Consider the following 21337-nt stretch of genomic DNA (forward strand, 5'->3'; position numbering starts at 1 on the left):
GTGACAAGTGATAGAAAACTCTGCTCATTTCTCTGTGACAAAACTGTTTTAGTGAAGAAAGTTGAAAGGACAGAGACTCTAAACATGAACACTGTACTTGTGTTGTTTCAGGAGGAAACTGCCTCACTTAAGGCTGTTTTATGCTTCTGGGCCAACTCCGCACCGTAGCTACGGCGTCGTGACCCTTTCGGAGTTCTGCGTCGGGGTTGCTTTGCATCGCGGTGCATTTCACTGCCATAACGCTAGGGGGTGATAAGTCTGAGGTTATTTGCGAGGTGTCTGCCTGCCAGTTTATGTTATGTTAGCAAGAAAACTTTAGCACAACTGCCCACAAAGTACTGCTTGCTGGCAAAGTGCTAATTTCAAAACATTACTGACATATAGACACTTTACAAACGGATAACCCCGTCATTGTTAACCAAAATATGTCTTAGTTTATTTTCAAAACTTATGTCAGTAAACTAGCCTGTTGCTACTCCCCACAGTAGGCTGCTTGAAACACCGACTATTAACACACAGGACGAGTTGACCAATCACAGTCCTTACGGTCTGCGTCGCCTCGACGCAAAGTTACAAAGTTTTGGAGGTGCACATCGAGCTTCAGCGGAGGGCTTCGGGGCAGTTCGTGCCGACGCAGAGGGGTCTGCGGGGGTACGCTGTCGATTCGACGCAGAAGCATAAATAGTAGTAGTTTTCACATTTTCTTCATCACATTTGTATGACCCTGGAATGAAGACAAGAAGATAATACTTGGTGCGTTTGTTTATTTATCATGTAAACCTTCAGTGTGGTCTCACATTCCCGTTTAATGACTCCTAATCAATTGTTTCATGTACAGGTTCACTTCAGCCATACAATCAGTATGTTTGACCAGAATCTCAGCTATGTAAAGAGAATAATGAATGATCTCCGCATAGATTATGATCAGGATGATTTCAGTTCTATAATAGCTCATTACAACAACAACATCTGCTCTGCCAAACAAATAAATGTGATTATAGATTTCTTTACAAATGTATAAAAAGAGAACAAAGTATAAGCAAAAGGATGTCTGGTGGTTTCTCTCATCAGAAGCATGCAAACAACAACACGCTAATGCATCAATACAAATATTCATCAAACATTTAAAGCACAGAAGAAGCCACCTAAAGAAACTCATTTACACAACAACTAATGAGAGGACATCAAAGTACCGCCAATAATGTTTGAGTGACTGAGCTGATTGAGTTTGATTGAGTGAGCTGATCTCTGTGCAGTGAAGCTCAGCAGGCTAACGTGACAGCGGCCAGTGCTGCCTCGCCACCCGGCGTGTCCTCCACAGATCCCGGCTCGCTGTGAGCTAGATGGATCTCCATCACGGCTGGCAAAAGTGTTAGCTAAGCTTTGTAAGACCTTAGGGTAGCTGTAATATAAGTGGCGTGAGGAAATTCAAAGTGTAAATATATTATAGTTATGCCGAAAGTGTAGCTAGCTAGCTAGCTAGCCGCGATCTTTATCCATAGGATTGAAGGGACACTAGCAGCTAACGAAACCCCTCACATTCACAAAAATGCATTAAATTGAAATCGGACATAAGTGTTAGCTTTGTAAGACCTTAGGGTAGCTGTAATATAAGTGGCATGATGAAATTGAAACTGTAAATATACTATAGTTATGCCGGCAGCCGGCCAGCTCCGCGGAGCCCCGAGCCCCGGTAGTCCAGTAACCCAGAAACGGTGACTTTCTCCTGGGTATGGAGCGTAGCGGGGCTGCCGCTGTCTCGTCAGACTGTGTGGACCTCCTGAAGTCCGACACGTCTTACCAAATTTTGCAATTAGCCATCAATGTTTGTAAAACGGCCCATAATTGAGCTTTATATAGTTGATTTCTCGCATAAAAAGGTCTCAGAAGTGAATTTAGTAACGAAACATTGTAGTGTCTGAAATATGAGACCTGCTGTCTCATCTCCAATGGATGTGTATGTGGTTTGCTCAACCAATCGGCGCGCAGCTCATCTAAATATTCATGAGCATACCATATTTGGAAGAAAAGCTCTCATTCCAAATAAGGCCAAAACACAGGGATGCATAAGGGCCCATAAAATAGCAACCTGGCCATTTTCAACCCAATCAATGTTACAAACCCTATTAGGAGACCTTAAGGAACAGTGTAAAAAACCCTATATAATCATTCTGTCACCCCTTTAAATTACTTCTGTCTATTTCAGTTTACACAACTCAGCAGTGGACCCGTCATAATAAATCCAAAGTCCAGCATAGAGAGGCTGAGTGAACGTGGTCTGGACTCTGTGGAGGAGAGTCATGGTGTCAGAGATGCTGTAGAAGGACAGAATACCTGCACTGTGATCAAGGTACACTCCTACTCTAGACGACTGAGGGCCTGACACAGGAGTTTTGACGTTGTTGTACCAAAAGTCATAACTGTTTTTGTCACAATCTAACACCCAAGATTTGTCATTTTGACCAAATTTACATTCAGTAGAGCTCCCTCTTCTGCTGATGTTCTTGTATGCGACTGCTACATAAACTCCTCCACTCTTCTCCACCTCCCAGTAACAACGCCCAGTCAGACTCTCTCTACTCAGGACCTGCACATAATAGGTAAATCTGTCTGGGTGACTAGAACAAGACTGTGATTGACTTAATCGTTTTGCTTTTCTGTTCCCCTCAGATAATAACAGCTTTGTGTTTGCTGTATTTGAGTCCAGTGTGATTTCACGTGAATATTTTAAGAAGTCAGCTTTGGTCTTGGGCTCTGGTCGTGGCAGCAAAACGTCCACTTCAGTCACCTTCAGTGAGACGTTTGTCCAACTCTCACTCAGGACGTCCTGCAGTTTATCTCTGACTTCCGACACAGCCGCTGTCACGTCCTCAAAGTACCTCAGAGGACGGATCGTGATGCTGGGGTTAGATTCACTGATTGGTGACAGTGAGATGTAGTTGTGTAAAAACTGGGTGTGATCCTCATTGTGAGAGAGCTTCTTCAGCTCTCTGTCTTTCCTCTGCAGCTCAGCGATCTCCTGCTCCAGCTTCTCCTGAAGCTCTTTGACTCGACTCACTTCGCTTTTCTGCTGCGCCCTGACCTGCTGCTTCACATCGGAGCTTCTTTTCTCCATGAGACGGATCAGCTCGGTGAAGATCTTCTCGCTGTCCTGCACTGCTTGATCAGCAGAACCGTTGATAGCCTCCACCTCCTGGTGAAGCAGCTTCATATCTTTCTCTCTGTCCTGGATTATCTGCTGGATGTTCAGACGACTCCCCTCCAGCTCTCTCTGCCTCTCAGCTATTTCTGCTGCTGCTGTGACTGTGTCGTGGCCTTTATGTTCATCCACGGGGCACAGATAACAGATACACTGCTGATCAGTACGGCAGAACATCTTCATCACCTCATTATGACGAGAGCAGATGTTGTCCTGCAGCTTCTTGGAGGGCTCCACCAGCTTGTGTTTGTCAAAGGCAGGGGATTCATAATGAAGCTGAAGGTGTTTCTCACAGTAAGAGATCAAACACATCAAACAGGACTTGTGTGCTTTCAGTTTCCTTCCAGTGCAGACATCACAGGCGACATCTTCGGCTCCAGCGTAGCGGTGCTCAACAGGAGCGGCTTGGAGTCCAGTCTTCTTCAGCTCCTCCACTAAAACTGCCAGCATGGTGTTTTTCAGCAGCACAGGCCTCGGTGTGAACGTCTGCCTGCACTGAGGGCAGCTGTGGCTTTGCTTATGATCCTCTTCATCCCAGAAGCCTTTAATACAGTTCATGCAGTAGCTGTGTCCGCAGGGAGAAGTCACCGGATCCCTCAGTAGATCCAGACAGATGGAACAAGAGAAGGTGTCCCGGTCCAGCTGAATTCCTTTCTGCGCCATTTCACCTCTCAGTGACGACGACTGTGTCTGAGTTTCACTTTCTCAGAAGTGAAACTAGTTTGAGATCTGATCTAAACATGTTTCTGCAATAAATGGGGCCTGTCAGTTCTTGCACTTGACCACCATGTTGGTTACACCCATTCCTCACACTGTAGATCTAAAGGGGAGAGAACAAGGAAAGACATATGTGGACAGAGTGGAGCTTGCTGTGTTTGAGAACAGGAAGAGGAGGGAGGGGTTAGGCTATGATTCATTCCATGAGGAGGAGCGGTTTGACGTTTTTAAAACTTGTTTACAGTACAACTTATTTCTCATTTAAAAGCTCTGCTCACTTGAGCTTTTAGGAGGAACTCTTCTAAGAAGGAAAAAAGTTAATGCCACTCCATTATTGTAGCAAAATAGAATAAAACAATATTATTTGAACTATATGTCTAAAACTATGTGTCACAATGTCGGTCTCGGTTGTTTTTATTTTACTCAGTCTGCCCTTTGGCCTCTGTCTCCAGCCACGTTGACACTTCCCCAGGCCCACTGCATTCTCCCTCCATCCAGATGCCCTCCCTGCCTGTAAGCTTACCTTCATTTTATCAACAAATCAGCCTGGATTATCTGCATTTGGTTAACACTACAGTATAATTGTTTTGCAAGAAAATCTTGAAATAAAATAAAATATGCAACCTAATTAGTCCAGCCCAAAATGTTCTGCAGCAAAAAAAGTCAATATTTCCTTTGGAAATATTAAAACTCACATAAAAAGTATTTTTTCTTCTGAGCTCTTTGTTACGTTCTACATCTATTGATGGTGCAATACATCTTTTACAAATGTTTTAACCGGTTATCATAAACATTAAACATAAACATGTAGTACATTATTAATATGATAAGTCAGTAAAACTGTTAGCAGTGCTACACCGGTGTGAGTGTGCATTAAGATGAAACACAGTGTTCCTTTTACAGTTTTTTTCAATTGCTAACACACTAAAATGACATGCATAGCACAATAATTTAAACTGACACACAGAGATCAAAACCTCTTCTCAAGTCTCCAAAAGAAAAAACACATTTTCTGCTTTACACACATTTTGCAATTCAAAATGGCACTTTTTAAATGCACTGAAAACGGTTCTCTGCATAAGACACAACAATCTGACATAAAGTCACATATTTGCCATTTCAAAACACTGCCATTCAAAATGACACTACATAAACTAATTGGCCAATATATGTGCCACCTGGCCAAACACCTCAGTGGTTAATTGTTACCACTTCAATCAGGAAGTAAGCACTGTGAAAAGACACAAGTGAGCACCTTTTCTTTTCTATATATTTTTTTCTGCACATTGTTTCTGCAATTTTCTTTTTCAGTTTACTGTTTTTGGGAGCATATTTTTGTTCAGTCCAATGTTACTATATCTGCTGTGCATATGCTACACTGACTTGTTTGGTGAAAAGAAAAAAAGAAATGTTTCAACAGCATGTGTGTGTATGTGCAAATATGTCTGTGCATGTGAACATTCTGAAGAATTTTCTACAATGTGAACTATTTTAATATTATGGCAAAGCATACTAAAGATGAGAGTACTTTTCATTATGCCCAACAGTGTGTAGTTGGTTAGACAAAAATCTGGTAATATGAATGAAGTGTGTGCCATATGGTGCAAAATTTTGATTTTGATAATGATATATGTAGTTTTGGTTGTAGTGGTTAATTTTGCAGGATTTATGAGGTATTTAGCAGTTTGGGTGTGTGGTTTTGTGAATTGTGTTAAGTATTTTGATAAAACCAGCCTAGTTTGCAAAATTGTGTTTTAGCAATTGGAAAAAACTGTAATGTAATGCGTTGCTGTGCTGCAGCTATGTGACAGTTCAACCTTACTGCCACTAGATGGAGCTATTGATGCACAAATGCACCTCAGCTATAGGACCAAACATAGACTGTATAGTCTTTTACAGGATTGTACACAGCTTTATAAGGTTGTTTATACATGAAACAGTATAATATATTAAACAATACATATACACTATATATAAAAGCAAAATCATATTGTATTTTCCCTTTATCTAACATTGTGTGATCCATGTGCCTGCAATTTATTTCATTTATGCAGATTAAACATAAAGGAAATAAACTAAAAACAAATAACTAGTGCTAGGAATCATCCATGCAACATATTCCCATACTTCTGCCAAGGTTTCTGTTCTTTTAGATTATGATAATAGAACATATTACAGTAAAAAATGTCTACTCTGCAAAAACCAAAGTGCTTGAAAATCCTATTTGCAACATTTTTTTTAATTGCAGTGGTCTATGAGAAAACGAGAATCAGTCAAAATGCCTACATCACATTATTAAGACATTAAAAATAATAAAATTGAACATGTGTTGCTTGACAAATGACCCACATTTCCACTTTACTAAAATCTGTTAAGCCTTTGAACTAACAACCAGGACCAAAATACATGACCTCCTTGGCCAACTTTCCAACTTTAATTTAGGATTTTTATTCTTCAAAGGTTGTTCTAAAACTATTAGGAACACAATCCATTTGTTATAATATATCTAAAACATGTGAAGCCGGTTGTTTAAGGCATGGACCTTTTTATTTTTTCATTTTTGTGCAGAAATATTGTAGCTTCATGTTTCTGCTGCAAACAAACACACACTTCACACTTGCTAATATTACTTCTACCCAACTATACAGCACCTGCTAGCACTGCTGCTGCAAGTCTTATTCTTATTATACCAGCCTACAAATTATGATGGCTTAATGTGTCGTTGGTAATGAAGAACAAGTAACCACAAATAACTGAAAGGTTAAAAGATTCTCACTGACATTTGCTTTTATATATCATCATATCCCATCTCCTTTTTTTTTCTTATTTTGTGGACTGTGTGCATCTAGTGATCTCCTGGATTTATTATAAAAAATTTTGGTAACACACAAGAGTTAAACTAATCCTCACCTAAGCCTTCTCACTCTTCTAGTACAGGCCAATATGACAGGAGCTGACTCAGGTGTTAAGCCTGAATGGAATAACTAAACATGAAAACTTTATAAATTTGTAAAACAAAAGTTTACATAGAGATGTACTCAATTATCCCCTGAATCTTCTTTATAGTGAGTGGTATTCTTTATCTGTCGGGCCCACTTTTCTGTTTTGGTTCACTCTCACTACTCTTATAGCTATTTTCAGAGAAACCGCTGTAAAAGCCATGTACACTACTGCTCAGCAGCAAACAGCAGACAGACACAGTTAGATACTGGCTGGTGAACATAATGGAGCATTTAGCAGCAAGAGACAGATGTTTCTCTCAGGAGTTGGTATAGAGACCAAAAACAGAGCTAAAAGTGAGAGAATATTGGACTTCAAATGTGTAAATAAGCAATTGTTGGCCAAGAACTTCATCATATAACTCCAAAGTGACCAAAAATAATGTCAGGTTTAAGTGAAATTCCAGTATAGAATTTGCTAAATAATCATGTGGAGTAGGACACAGGGAGATATTCAGTGATAAAAGAAGTATTCAGCTATACCACACTACTCTGATACAAGGCAAAGTCCTGCATTCAAAATGTTACTTCAGTAAAAGTATTACATTTAAAATATACTTAAAGAATGACTCACATCAGAACAATATATGTTATATTATTGGACTTTTATTATTGTTACATTAATGTAACAGCTGGTAATAAAGGTGGAGCTCCATTTAATAGCCACGGTCCTCGTGTGTGTTTGATTTGTCCCGCCTCCCTCGCTAAATCACGCTCGTGACGCCGCGATGACGTCACTTGCAGTTGCTCGTGTCCCCAGCAGCAGGTCTCCTGTCTCTTCATTCAGTCCGGGCCAGGCTCCCTGACTGACGGGTAGTTAACGGACCTCCCGGTTATTATTATTATGTAAACGGGGTTATGTTTCCCGTCACAAACGGACAAACGGTGTGTGGAAATGTCTCAACTTTTTATTCTTCTGCTGAATGATCGTTTCAGTTTGGATTTCATCTTCAAGAAAACAATTTTTTTGGGGGAAGTTTGAACCAACTGGCGCTCTTTTGATTTTTCTTCTAACTTGTGTAGGAATGTAAGCTAACTTTCCCAACTTTTATCTAATGGATACAGAGATATTATTGGAGTATTTACATACGTTTTTTTTGTGTGATATTTGAGGATTTTTCTTTTGAGGTGGAAGTGGACTAGCTAGCTAACGTTATTCCATCTAGACTCGAACAAGTTTTCATCACCTAACGTTAGCTAGCGGCGAAGAATGTTTTTTTCTGGTCATCTCAACTGTTCCAGTAGTTTTGTTGTGTTTACGTGAATTAAAAAAATAAAATAAAAATGATTTCGGAGGAGAGAAGCAGTCACGTAAATAAACAAGCCCTTAACTTCCCCGTGGGTTTACTGATCCGCTCTCCAAAGAAGCGACTGGCCAAACTGGGCAGGAAACCCAGCAATGGATCTGTCCAGTAAGTCTTACCTCGAACACCCCTTCTTTAGCATGTAGAAGCACTAGCTATATAAACATGAACACATGGCCTAAAGTGTAAACTAAGGTACATTATTCGTCAGCTAGGTATTTAACTTCTCCCATGACGACATTATTACAATTCCTCCTGTAAGTCAAACATATTGGAATGTAACCTAAGTAACGTTACACTTACAAAAGTACTGCACTTAATTACAATTTTGTGTTACTTTACTTGAGTATTTCCATTTTATGCTACATTTTTTTTACTCCACTACATTTATCTGGCACTTTTAGTTACTTCACTACAAAATATAAATCAACGAATACATTATGATATATTATTTTAGGTTAGGCTGCCCATAACGTAATTAAAATGAGCTCCACCTTGACCAGCTGCAACATCAAAGTGATGAACACATGCATGCATCAATAATTATGATCCAATAATATAACACAATTCTGAATAATGAGGTCTTCTACTTAAGTATGTTTTGATGCTAATACCGTTGTATTTTTACTTACAGTAATTAAGGGTTTGAATGCAGGACTTTTATAGTATTAGTATTTTTTTACATTTTATAGTACATAGTATTTCTACAATGCAGTATTGCTACATTTACAAGTAAAAACATCTGAATACTTCTTCTGCTTTGCTAATAAGTAGATGATGATGGTGGTGTGGGGATGATATTGTCATCCATTATCAGTTTATACACCATCATCCACTTATGGGTGACTTACTTTTAATGTAATTTAAGATTGAAAGTCGCTGGCATGATATGCACCATGAATGCATATAATTAAAATATATAAGAGGAGTATTTAAGCCCATGTTTTGTCTTTATTGTGAGATGCATTACAATGTTTTGTATAAATTATACATATAAATGAAAAACAACTGGAAAAAGTAACTTATTTCTATGTCTGTCTGTGTTTGTGATGATGATCACATTGGAGGTTACCTTTCTATTTACCCATACGTCAATGTGTACAGCACACACTATGAAAGAGTTTGATTTGTCTGGATATTTAAAAAAGCCACTTATGCAGAATGGCTGATTATTCCATTATACATATTTAAGGCTTGCCACTTAACAGTGTTCGTTATCTTCTCTGTTCCCTCTCAGGTCCAATAACTCGGACATCACCGTCCGCTCCACAGAGAGTGTCGGTGTCCGGCAGCCGGCCAAGAGCAAAATCCGCCGCCACAACAACAGGCTTTCAACTGTCTTTAACCACAGCCCAAACAGTGGACGCCGCAGCCAGGCGCTGGGCAGTGGGTGCCTGGCTGCTGACCCCCAGGCTGCAGACGACCCGGCAGAGCTGTCCAGTCAAATGTCTGTCCCTGGCATCCTGAAGATTTTTGGCAGCGACATCTGTCAGGGGACCAACTATAAAAGCGTGCTGGCCACCACACAGTCCAGTGCAAAGGAGCTGGTGAAGGAGGCCTTGGAGAGGTGAGGGGTTTCATTAAAGTGGTCATATTATGCTCATTTCCAGGTTCATAATTGTATTTAGAGGCTATATCAGAATAGGTTTACATGGTTTAATTTTCCAAAAACACCATATCTTTGTTGTACTGCACATTGCTGCAGCTCCTCTTTTCACCCTGTGTGTTGAGCTCTCTGTTTTAGCTACAGAGTGAGGCATCACACTTCTGTTCCATCTTTGTTGGGAGTTGCACATGCGCAGTACCTAGGTAAGGACTACTAGCCAGTCAGAAGCAGAGTATGAGGGCGTGCCACGCTAGCAGCTAGGCGAGCATTATAACGTGTGTTACAAAGTGATGCACGTTCGTCACGGAAGTAAATGCTGAACTACAATAGAGCTGTTTGGAGTAGTTTGTGAACAATGTTTTCTGTTGGAGATGGTAAGTCCCTTTGGGGTGGACTTTGGGCGTTTCACTTTTTCACTGTAAACCTATAATATGCACAAAAAATATATATAACACAGTAGCAGCTAGGCGAGCATTATAACGTGTGTTACGAGGTGACGCACGTTTCAGATGTTAGCCACACAGTATCTTACAGCCTCAGATGTTTCGCTTCAGGGTCAATATATCTTTTCCCTTCAATATTTGCACTATATTTAATATTTGATATTTGCACATATCTTACCTTTGTTATATATTTTATTTTTATGTATGTCAAGCACAGCACAGCAGGGGCGACAAAGCATTTCACTGCACAATAAAGAGATATGTTGAGTATGTTACAAATGTTCAAGCCACAATTTCATTCCAACTTTTCAATTTTATGAACTTAATGATTAATCAGTCAATCATAAATGATTAATCAGTTAATCAAAAACAAAGCTTAGAGTCTAGACTCTAGAGCCATTCTGAAGCTGTACTTTGAGCTAAATGCTAACGGCAACATGCTCAAATGCTGGTGTTAAGCAGGTACAATGTTTACCATGTTCAGCATCTTAGTTTAGCCTGTTAGCATGGTAACATTTGCACCAATCCTCAAAGTTTTTACAATTCATCCTGAGGGGAACATGAATGTGTAGCAAATTTCATATCAATCACTGTAATAGTTGTTGAGATATTTCAGTCTAGACCAAAGTGGTGGACTGAACACTAACCACTAGTATGGTTAAAAAAAATACAGTATGGCCTCCAGGTTGTCAATAGTTAAATTTGGCCGAAAAGGATTTGGATAATTTAGTTCAAGAGAGTTTAGCATCCACCACCCCCCTGTGGCCAATTTGTCTAAATGTCTACCTTTGTTGTTCAGGTACTGCCTGGAGAAAGAAGACGCCAACGACTACGTTCTCTGCGATGTGATCGGTAAGACGGGCACAGACAACCAGTGGAAGAGGGAGTGTTTCCGGGTGGTGGGAGACAACGAGAAGCCCCTCATGCTGCAGTCACTTTGGAAACCCAAAGAAGGCTTCTCCAGGCGTTTTGAAATCCAGCTGAGAGCGAGCGTTGAAGAGCAGAGCTTAAAGGACAGAGACACAGTCACAGCAGGTACACACATCGGCTAACGCCTTCATACCTTCAGCTTATGTCCCTCGTCTTCTCCAGAGATCAAAGATTGTGCTTACTCTCCTTAAAAAGCACACATCTCACCATTTTCAGTACAACTCAGCGACCCTTACATCCTTACGCCTGGGTAATCAATCACTCAGTCTCTGTTGTGGTGGCATGGGGAGCCTTTATTCTTGTCTCTTATTGCAGGCTAACAGCCTTCATTGTCCAGCTTATCACCAGCTAGAGCATGGGAGATGGCAGAGAGGTCAGAAGGAAACAAAAGCTGCATTGAGGGATAGAGGAGGTCAGCGCAGCCCCACTCTTATCTATGTTGTATTGCAAGTGCCCATTAGGGCCCCGTGAAACATCGAGGATCCGGGCAGCTCTTCCCGCTGGGCCTGTAGCTGCCAGAAAGTGGCCACTCACTGCTGTGTTTTTCCTTCTATCATGGGCTCACTTCCTGCTCACTCGGGACTGTACAGCCCTGTTGACTTTGGCATTTTGTTTTGGTTCTCTCTGCGTTAGACCAAGATACTGGCTTTCTAATCAGTATTATTCTTGGTACGACTGATGTGTTGGCAATTCCTCCTGATCGCAGCTTTGTAAAAATAAGATAAAACCTTAAAATGTTATTTCTGTAGCATGTTTTTCTTTATTAAACGATCAGTTAGTTAGAGTTAACTCTGCATTTAAACTTGGTGTAGAGTGATGTACCTGCTGATAACACCCAGTATAAGCACAGTTGATACAGGACTCACTGGCAGATGACTGTTAGTGTTTCATGTTTCTGTTGAAGTTGTTTTTTGTCCGTTGGTTTGTTGGTTTGTTTGTCTGTCTGTCAGCAGTATTACAGAAAACTACTGGCCCGATTTTCATGAAACCTGGTGGAAGGATGTAGCATGGCCCAAGAAGGAACCCATTAAAGTTGGGGGGAGATTCGAATCATGCTGCAGTTACACAAATTATTTTTCACTTTCATTAAAGTGCTCAAATTATGCTCATCTTCAGGTTCATAATTGTATTTAGAGGTTATATCAGAATAAGTTTACATGGTTTAATTTTCCAAAAACACCATATTTTTGTCATACTGCACATTGCTGCAGCTCCTCTTTTCACCCTGTGTGTTGAGCTCTCTGTTTTAGCTACAGGGTGAGGCATCTCACTTCTATTCCATCTTTGTTGGGAGTCGCACATGCCCAGTACCTAATTAAGGACTACTAGCCAGTCAGAAGCAGAGTATGAGGGCATGCCACGCTAGCAGTTAGGCGAGCATTATAACGTGTGTTACAAAGTGACGCATGTTCGTCACGGAAATAAAGGCTGGACTACAATAGAGCTGTTTGGAGCAGTTTGTGAGCAGTGTTTTCTGTTGGAGATGGTAAGTCCCTTTGGGGTGGACTTTGGGCTTTTCACTTTTTCACTGTAACCCTATAATATGCACAAAAAAGATATATAACACAATAAAGGTAAGGGAAAAAGCCAAAAAGCATACTATGAGCACTTTAACATTGCGAGATAGGGCCTTTCTGCTGCATTCATGTGGTGTTGGAATAATAAAAATAGGTTCCCGACTGGGAAAATTCACACTGCATTAACATTTTGAGAAAGTGCGTGCCTTGGAGGAGGTCTGCAATCTCCGGGTCCCCTTCTAGCGTGGAATGTTTTGAATTAAAGGAAGAAATGTAGAAGATGAAGGCATTTTGTAGTGTAGAAACACCTAATGTATCCCAATGGTTTTTAAATAGGCGGTATGGCTAAACTAAAACACAAAAATGTATTTTATTAGTCTGGATTTAGATGTTGAGTTTTAAAGGAACAGATCAACAATTTGGGAAGCTGTTAATTTTTGTTTTTTCTTGCTGAGTGTAAGATGAAAAGATTGATACCACTGAAAACTGGCTCTGTCTAATGTTAACAAAATCCACCTGCCAGCACCTCTAAAGCTCAATGATTAACTTGCTATCTTGTGTATTTAATCCATACCAAAACAGAAGTCTAAAAACAACAATTAACTGTTTTACTGGGAGTTACATGTGCAGGACTTTTTATTGGCTCTGAGCAGTTGCTAGCCATTCAGTGGACACACCAGGAGGTGACTGTGCCTGGTCAGGAAATAGTCTCTCAGATAACACCCATAGAACGGCAAAATGTCAAAGATATGACGTGTTATAAGTGAGCTCTAGAGGTGCTGGTAGGTGATATTTGTTACCATACGGATATACCGTGATATTTGTCTCTATGCTATGCTAAGCTAACTGACTTCATATTTACTGTACAAATATGTAAGCAGTATCAATCATATTGTCTAACTCTCATAATAAAGCCAATATTTCCCAAAATGTCGAGTTATTCCTTTAAATTTGGTCTGTGTTTTGGTGAATGAGTTTTAGGGTTGTAATGGTCTTAATTCTGTATGAAAGGGTTTACCACCATCAGAAGAATGAAATTCAAGAGCAAATATTTAGGGCTTATTTTCATAGCCGATGAATCTGTTGATTTTTTTCCCCGATTAATTGATTAGTTGTTTGGTCTCTAAAATGTCAGAAAATTGTGAAAAATGTGGATCAGTGTTTCCCAAAAGCCCAAGATGACATCCTCAAATGTCTTGTTTTGTCCACAACTCAAAGATATTCAGTTTACTGTCACAGAGGAGAGAAGAAACTAGAAAATATTCACATTTAACAAGCTGGAATCAAAGGAATTTTACTTTTGTCTTAAAAAATTACTCAAACCGACTAATCGACTATCTAAATAGTTGGCGATTCATTTAAAAGTTGACAACTAATCGATTAATCGGTTAATCTTTGCAGCTCTACAAATATTGACAACTTGTAGTTTATGTCATAACAATGTGCCTGAAATATCAATATTGGTCAATATCAGTCAAACCCTGGTTCTCTCACTGACCGGGGGAAACTGCCCGTTACCTCTACAGTGTGAGAGTTTTAGACACTGAGCCCAGTCTCTCACACTGGCGCTGAACAATGTGGAAAACACCCACTTCCACAGCTGATAAGAGCTGCCGGGTGTGAAGCCGGGGCTCGGTGGACATTCCTCTGTGCTTAATGGCTCCAAATGAGCTGAATAGTGTTTGTGTTACGTCAGGCCGACAGAGCGGCTGTTAGTATCAGATAGAGGTGGTCACATCTCACTTTCCTCGCACATTTCCTTTCTTTCCTTCTGGTTATGTTTTATTTGATTTGGTGCCAGTGCAGTGAAGCGTAATGTTGGAGTCTGTTTGATTGAGCGATTGAGTGATTTCAGGGGGGATTTTGGTCATTGTTAATTGTTTTGGTTAGGCATTTAGCTAAATAGGTTTCACTTTAAATCACCATTGTGTCTAATTGTTGCTCTTTTCTGTTCTTCTGCCTCTGTTTGCCTCTGGAAATTGATGTTAGATATTAAGGTTAATATGAATCTGTGTGTCTGTATCTTCCAAACTCCATGTCTGATCTTTTTAGTAACATAAAATACAAGATACTAATCATGATTAATTAGAAATGTGTTTTGTTATCCATTATTTCCAACATTTAAGTTATTTCTCGATCGATTATCACAATCTTTATCATAAGTAAAATTAACTCTAGCCGCAAAACTTAAAGTAAAGGGAAAAACAAACATAATCTGACCAGTAGTTATAATGGAAATCCACAGAAATCTTTTTAAATATATATTTTGACTACATAACCCTATAAATGGTCTTTCTAATCCTGCTCTTTCCAGACATCAGTTGTGCATTGTATTATCATGAACCTGTGACAGTTTGTTTTTCCATATTCGAAATCATATCATGTACAGTTTAGGTTTAACACGCTGTCTTCTTGTCGATCCAGGCATCAATGCTCAGGCTCGTAAGCTTCAGAAGAGCCGCTCCCGAGTGACCTCACTGTTTGTGGACGGCAGCGGGGAGGATGTGGATGGACTCAGCATCTGGAGGAGTCTGAGTGAGATGGATCTGTCTGCGATGGGGAAGGAGGCCAGCCGGGCCCAACAGAGCGCGCTCAGAGAGGATCCAGAGGCCGAGGCTGACAAGGAGGTCCTGCGACTGGGCATGGAGAAGGAGGAGACGGAGAGCAGCGACGACAACACCACCCAGTACTCCATTCACCCACCCTTTGACTTCCCGTACTTCCTGCTTCTGCAGGGCTACAGCCACAGACAGGTGAGTGAGGGAGGGAGTGGTGCAGATTATCTATTAGCTGATGTCATAATGAAACATTTTAAACCTTCAAGTCAAGTCAATTTGATTACTGTAGTATAGGGCTGGGCAATATATCAATATTAAATCGATATCGTGATATGTGACTAGATATCGTTTTAGATTTTGGATATCGTTGGTATATACGTATGGTAAGTGTTGTCTTTTCCTGGTTTTAAAGGTTACATTACAGTAAAGTGATGCAATTCTAAACTTACCAGACTGTTCTAGCTGTTCTATTATTTGCCTTTAACCACTTAGTCATTATATCCACATTATTGATGATTATTTATCAAAACTCTTTGTGTCAATATTTTGTGAAAGCACCAATTGTCAACCCTACAACATCGTTGCAATATCGACATCAAGGTATTTGGTCAATAATATCAGATTTTTCTCCATATCGCCCAGCCCTACTGTAATAACAAAGTTTGATTGCACAAAACACAGCCCGTTTAATAAACGGTTTCTCTGATCTATCTACTGTACGTATAGATTGGTGGTGGTCAGTCAGTGGTGTAGAAGGTCATTGAAGGCCTCACAAGATCCTTGAGAGTCTCCTGGCAGTGTGTTGGCAGACTGAGGCCAACACAAGCTTATGAGAGACAACATGGTGTTAACATGTACAGGCTTGGATTGAACGTCTTACGCTAAGAACCTCAAGGAGAAAATCCCAGAGTCAGAGAGTCAGGTGGCTATGAGAGGCCCGAGAGGAAGGAAACTGTGGATTTGGCTCTTGGACTACGGAGGTGTGTTGTAGGCTCAGAGGGGGAAACAGAAGTGACCTCCACACAGGACGAGCTGTCTGTCACCACGTCCCAGTGAAAGGACAAAGTGTTCACCATTCAGTTAAAAGGAAACCTGCTGACGACGTTTAAAAACCAGAAGACGACCCTGATTAAAGACACACTGTGGAGGAGGATAATATATAAACAAACTCAGAGCAAGGCTGTAAACTGTATGCGCTGTAATCCCCCTACCAGTATACGTGATCTAGGTTTCAAACTATCAATTTAAAAAATAAAATAAAATCAGCTCCAGTGTTGATGTGTGATGGAGTTTGAATCACGGCTTGTTTTCTTCACAGTAAACCTGAGAGTCAGGCTGTGGTCATTTAGCCCGGCCCTTTCCCCAGGAACATGACGCTCTTTCTCACGATAATGTTTCCCCCCCGCTGGGGGATATCTGCTGACTGTGCAGGAAGAGCTGCAGCAGGACTAACCTTACTCTGCAACAATAGGTCAACCCAAAGCAAAGGAACTTGTGGGGTCTGCGGTATATCAGAAGCCTAGATAACAGAAACTGAGAGCTTTTATGTAGCCATTTAGAGCTTTTAAAGTTGGTCATTAAAACTGTCTTCACAACTAACTGAACACAATTAGAGAATAAAATACTGAAAACTACACATTACAATTTTCCACAGCTCTAGCAGATACATACTGCTCCCTTGAGGGATGGGTTAAATGCAGAGAATGAATTTCGCTACATGTATGTGTATGTGACAATAAAGTACCTTTACCTTACCTTACCTTTAAATTGTTTTATTTGACCAACAGTCCAAAACTCAAAGATCATCAGATTACTATCATACATGACAAAGAAATTCATGTCATGCTAGCTAGCTAACACCAGCAGTAACAGCACTTTAAAAGTCATTATTTTATAAAAAAAAGAAATCATGTTTGAATAACTAATAGATAAAATAAGAGAATACAATTCTTGAAGTGTGACAGCTACTGTATAACAAGCATTAGACACATTGACGGTATGTACTCTCAGTGGTCACTTTATTAGGTACACCAGTACAATCTGTTGCAATTCAATACAACAGCTCAGCCATAAGTTGTACGAAGTTTACAGCATAATATTCAGTTTTTGTTGACATTGTCAGAAATATGTAAATTTGATTATATGTTTATTATTGAGGTCGTAGTTGAAGGTGTTGTACTGGAGAGGTGTTTCTCATTTTTTGTCCTCCCTATTTACATACACAATTATAACAAAATACTCAACATTATAGGCATTAAAACATTAGATTGTGCAGATGAACCTAATAAAATGGACACTAAGTGTATAAACTAGACTTTTGCTTAAGCAGCAATTAATATCTGTTTTCAAACTGAAACTTCTCAAACCTTTTGTATGTAGGAGATAACACACGATGTGACAGCGCTCGCTCCACAGGCCTCGACTCAGACTGTAAGCAGCACAGAAGATACTGTATCATGACTCACTAACCGTCTTTTTGTGGTGACCACGAGGTCACGGACATCACCGACGTCTCACTCATAAGCCCTTCTTTTCCTGTCTCCCCTTCCCGCTGCCAGTGCAAGCTGATCACGCTGCTGTTTACACGCACACTGCTGGCTCATTTCCAAAATGTCAAACAAGAATATCAATCCCGTCCTACATGTCGACTGGCACTGGGACACAGGTTTCCAATCGAGAGTATGAGAATAAACAAAGAGCTGATGCGTCGACCCAAAACAAATCAGCAACTATGTTGATAATCGATCAGTCGCTTGTCAACTTCAAGCAACATTTGATTGTTTTAGCTCCTTCAATGTGAGAATCTGTTGCTTTTTTCTTGTCTTATATTAGACTAAAATACACGTTGCAGGCTTTTGGAATGTTGGTTGGACAAAACAAGCTATTTGATGATGTTACTTTGACATTTAGTTATATATATTCTCTAATATTGTGCTTGAAAAATGACTTAAGAATGAATGATTTGGTCTATAAAATATTATTTATTTTATTATTTAATAATATAAATGTAATTAAATAATAAAATAAATAATATTTTATAGACCAAATCATTCATTCTTAAGTCATTTTTCAAGCACAAGTGCCAAAGATGACCTGCAGTAGTTCCAGCTTTTCCGCTGTAAGGATTTGCTGTGTTACTTTGTCTCATGTGATCATAAACTGAATATCTTTGGGTTTTGGACTGTTGATCGGACAGAAAAATAGGATATGTGACGTGCACCAATTTCTCACGTTATAAAACCAGACAATGAATGGATTATAAATGGCAGATTAATTGATAGTAAAAAGCGTTGTTTTTTTTGTTTTTTTTGCAGGATTTTGTCATCTACCTGATGAGTGGGACCACCACCATATTTGGCTGCTGCAGGGAGCACTGTAACGGAGAAGACGAGGAGAGGTTAAAGGTGGACATCCTTCTCTTTGCTCCGGATGTGTTGCCTCAACACTGCTGTGTCAGACGCCTGGACTCCTCCACAGGGGAACACAGAAAGACCTTGACAATGCTGAAGCCCCTTCACGGTGCTCCTGTGACCAGAAATGGTTTCCTCCTTAAAGAGGAGGTGGAACTGAACCCAGGGGACTTGGTGGGCTTGGGAAAACACTACCTGTTCATGTTTAAGGATCCTACCAGTGCATCAGGATCCCTCCAGACCCCTCCGTGGATGACCACACTCTGCCCGAACTCGGATACAAAGACATCATCCTCTTGTTTATCATGTGGCTCCTCTGTTACCATTAAAAAGCTCAAGAGGAAGCCTTTACCACCTCTTTGGAGGGACCTGGAGGGCACAGAGGCCTTGGTAATATATGAGCTGGAGCAGGAGGAGAGGGTCCTGCAGGAGGTTTTGGATATGTTGGACCCCAGTGGAAGTGAACCAAAGCTGACGCCTGCTTTCCTGCTGAGCCTCTGCATTCAGCACTCAGCCGCCACGTTCGAGCTGACACACTTCAGACAGCTGCTGCTCCGGATAGCCAGCCAGATCCAGCTCGTTATGTGGGTAAGGATGAAACTCCCACTTCAGATAATTGACCTTTGGTGCCAGAGAATCTCGAATGTGTAAAAAAAATAAAAAGTGTCTATTCAGTACTTTATTCCCCTGAGTGTGAAGAAGAATGTAAAGTAATCAAATGTGCCATCAGGGTCGTATTTAATGTACACAAGATGGTTGAGGTTTGCTGGTAAGACGTGCATGAAATGGATATGTTCTTCATGTGTTCCCCCTCTTAGGAGAAGACAAAGGAACTTGCAGCCATCCAAACAGAAATGTGAGTATACAGAGTGTTTTCAGAATGCCCCAGAAATGCATGACAATGAGCTGCCACAGAGAGAGGAGCAGCAGCTGCTGCCTGTGATGATATACGACACCTCAAGTTTTACTGTCCGAATAAAAGAGGAGTTCAAGTCTGATTTTACAACTATTTGCTCCTCCAGAAAACAATGAGGTTTTTTTAAATGCAGGTTGTGCAAAGAGAGAATTTCCCACCGTCTCTTCTCTAAGTAAGTAGAAGCAGAGAGAGATTTTTCTCATGAGCACAGAGTCTACTTCCTTACCTAGCCACCGGATTACACTTTGTCTGTCTCAGCGTGTGAGCAGAGTTATCAAAGTATAAAAAACTTAATAGACCTTTAATAGAAGTGAATGGGAGACAGAGTGACTATTCAAGGGACAGAACTGTAATGTGATTGTACCTTTAGAAGGAAGTCTAAGATGTCTCACAATCGCAAATAATACTATTTTAACTATCAAATAACCTATAAATTATTATTATCGATCCATTATTTTGTCATTAAAATTTATGTGACTGTTATTGCCAATGTTCATCACATCCACAACCGGCACCGTCAGACACCGCCTACCAAGAGCCTTGGTCTGTCCGAGGTTTCTCCCTAAAAGGGAGTTTTTCCTCGCCACTGTCGCATTAAATGCTTGCTCTTGGGGGAATTACTGGAATTGTTGGGTCTTTGTGGTCTAGACCTACTCTATCTGTAAAGTGTCTTGAGATAACTCGTTATGATTTGATACTATAAATAAAATTGAATTGAATTGAATAAATAAATGCCTATCCAAAACCTTGCACAACACGGTATTCAATTTACAATTATATAGAAGAAAAAGAAGCAGCAAATCCTCCCATTTAGAAGCTGGAAAGGTTTACATTGTTGCTTGATAAATGTGACTGAAACAATTGCCTGATCATCAAAAGTGTTGTTGATTAACTTCCAGTTGATTAAGTAATTGATTAATCACCTAATCAATCCAGCTAACAGAAGAGTAGTCCTTTTTTACCGCAGACTTTTTGACTTGTTATTGTAGGAAAGGCATTAACATTAACAATGGCTTGATACAGTAAGGAGGAATGGAAAGTTGCTGTAACTCTGATTAACTGCATATAAACTTTTTGCTGATTTGCAGAAATTTTAGAGGAAGTTCAAACCAGATTAACTCGAGGATAAACTGAGTCCACTTTTGTAGGTGTTTTTCCAATTCTGAAGTCAGACTTACTGAATCGGATCAAATCGGTGTAACAAGTGTAAAAAAGTTTTTCTATATGTTTACGTTACACAGTCAAGCTCAGACTTTTTTATACCTGGTGCTTTATACCCCGTTTACACGTACATGGTTATTTTGAAAAACGGAGACATTTCCCTTTGTTTGTGCCCTTCGTTTACACGCAAACGGAGAATTCGCCTCTGAAAACTATTCTTTCTAAAACCTCCGGCCAGAGTATAGATTTTGGAAAACTGCGTTTGCACGTTTGCATGTACACTGAGACAAACGGAGGTTTAGGCAGCCGAGAGAGAGAAAGAGGAAGTGATTCGTTGCTGTTGTTGCCATTTTCGGGATTCTGATTGGCTAACGTGGGCTTGAGCTTCTCGTTACACTGCCACCTACAGGTGTGGCATGCTCTTGACGGCATTGACGGCATATACGGGTACATGTAAACGAACACTTTTCTGAAAACTGCGGGCTGTGCACAATGTCATTTTTGAAAACGGAGAGGTTGAAATGTCCGTTTATGAAAATAGCCACGTGTAAACGTAGCATTAGACTAATCTCTGTGT

The 21337-nt window shown here is 40.2% G+C and overlaps 2 protein-coding genes across 3 annotated transcripts in view; one reads left to right on the forward strand and one right to left on the reverse strand.

The window, feature by feature from the left end:
- Positions 1–1634: 1634 nt before the first annotated feature.
- LOC120574427 (tripartite motif-containing protein 16-like) lies at positions 1635–4070 on the reverse strand. The gene has a single exon (XM_039824687.1). The coding sequence runs from the start codon at positions 3860–3862 to the stop codon at positions 2198–2200; it is 1665 nt and encodes a 554-aa protein (XP_039680621.1). The 5' UTR covers positions 3863–4070; the 3' UTR covers positions 1635–2197.
- Positions 4071–7684: 3614 nt separating this feature from the next.
- Positions 7685–21337, forward strand: part of si:ch73-281f12.4 (RA_Radil_like and Myo5p-like_CBD_Rasip1 domain-containing protein) — a 36596-nt gene continuing 22943 nt past the window's right edge. Inside the window, exons 1-6 of one of the 2 annotated variants that reach the window (XM_039824685.1) lie at positions 7685–8327; positions 9457–9786; positions 11068–11303; positions 15140–15468; positions 18588–19271; positions 19502–19539. In XM_039824685.1, the coding sequence (XP_039680619.1) occupies positions 8200–8327; positions 9457–9786; positions 11068–11303; positions 15140–15468; positions 18588–19271; positions 19502–19539 (1745 nt within the window). In that variant the 5' untranslated portion in view covers positions 7685–8199. The remainder of the gene's footprint in view (positions 8328–9456; positions 9787–11067; positions 11304–15139; positions 15469–18587; positions 19272–19501; positions 19540–21337) is intronic. The other variant, XM_039824686.1, reaches the window with a different exon arrangement.

This window comes from Perca fluviatilis, chromosome 15, assembly GCF_010015445.1.
Source record: "Perca fluviatilis chromosome 15, GENO_Pfluv_1.0, whole genome shotgun sequence".
Taxonomy (NCBI): Eukaryota; Metazoa; Chordata; class Actinopteri; order Perciformes; family Percidae; genus Perca; species Perca fluviatilis.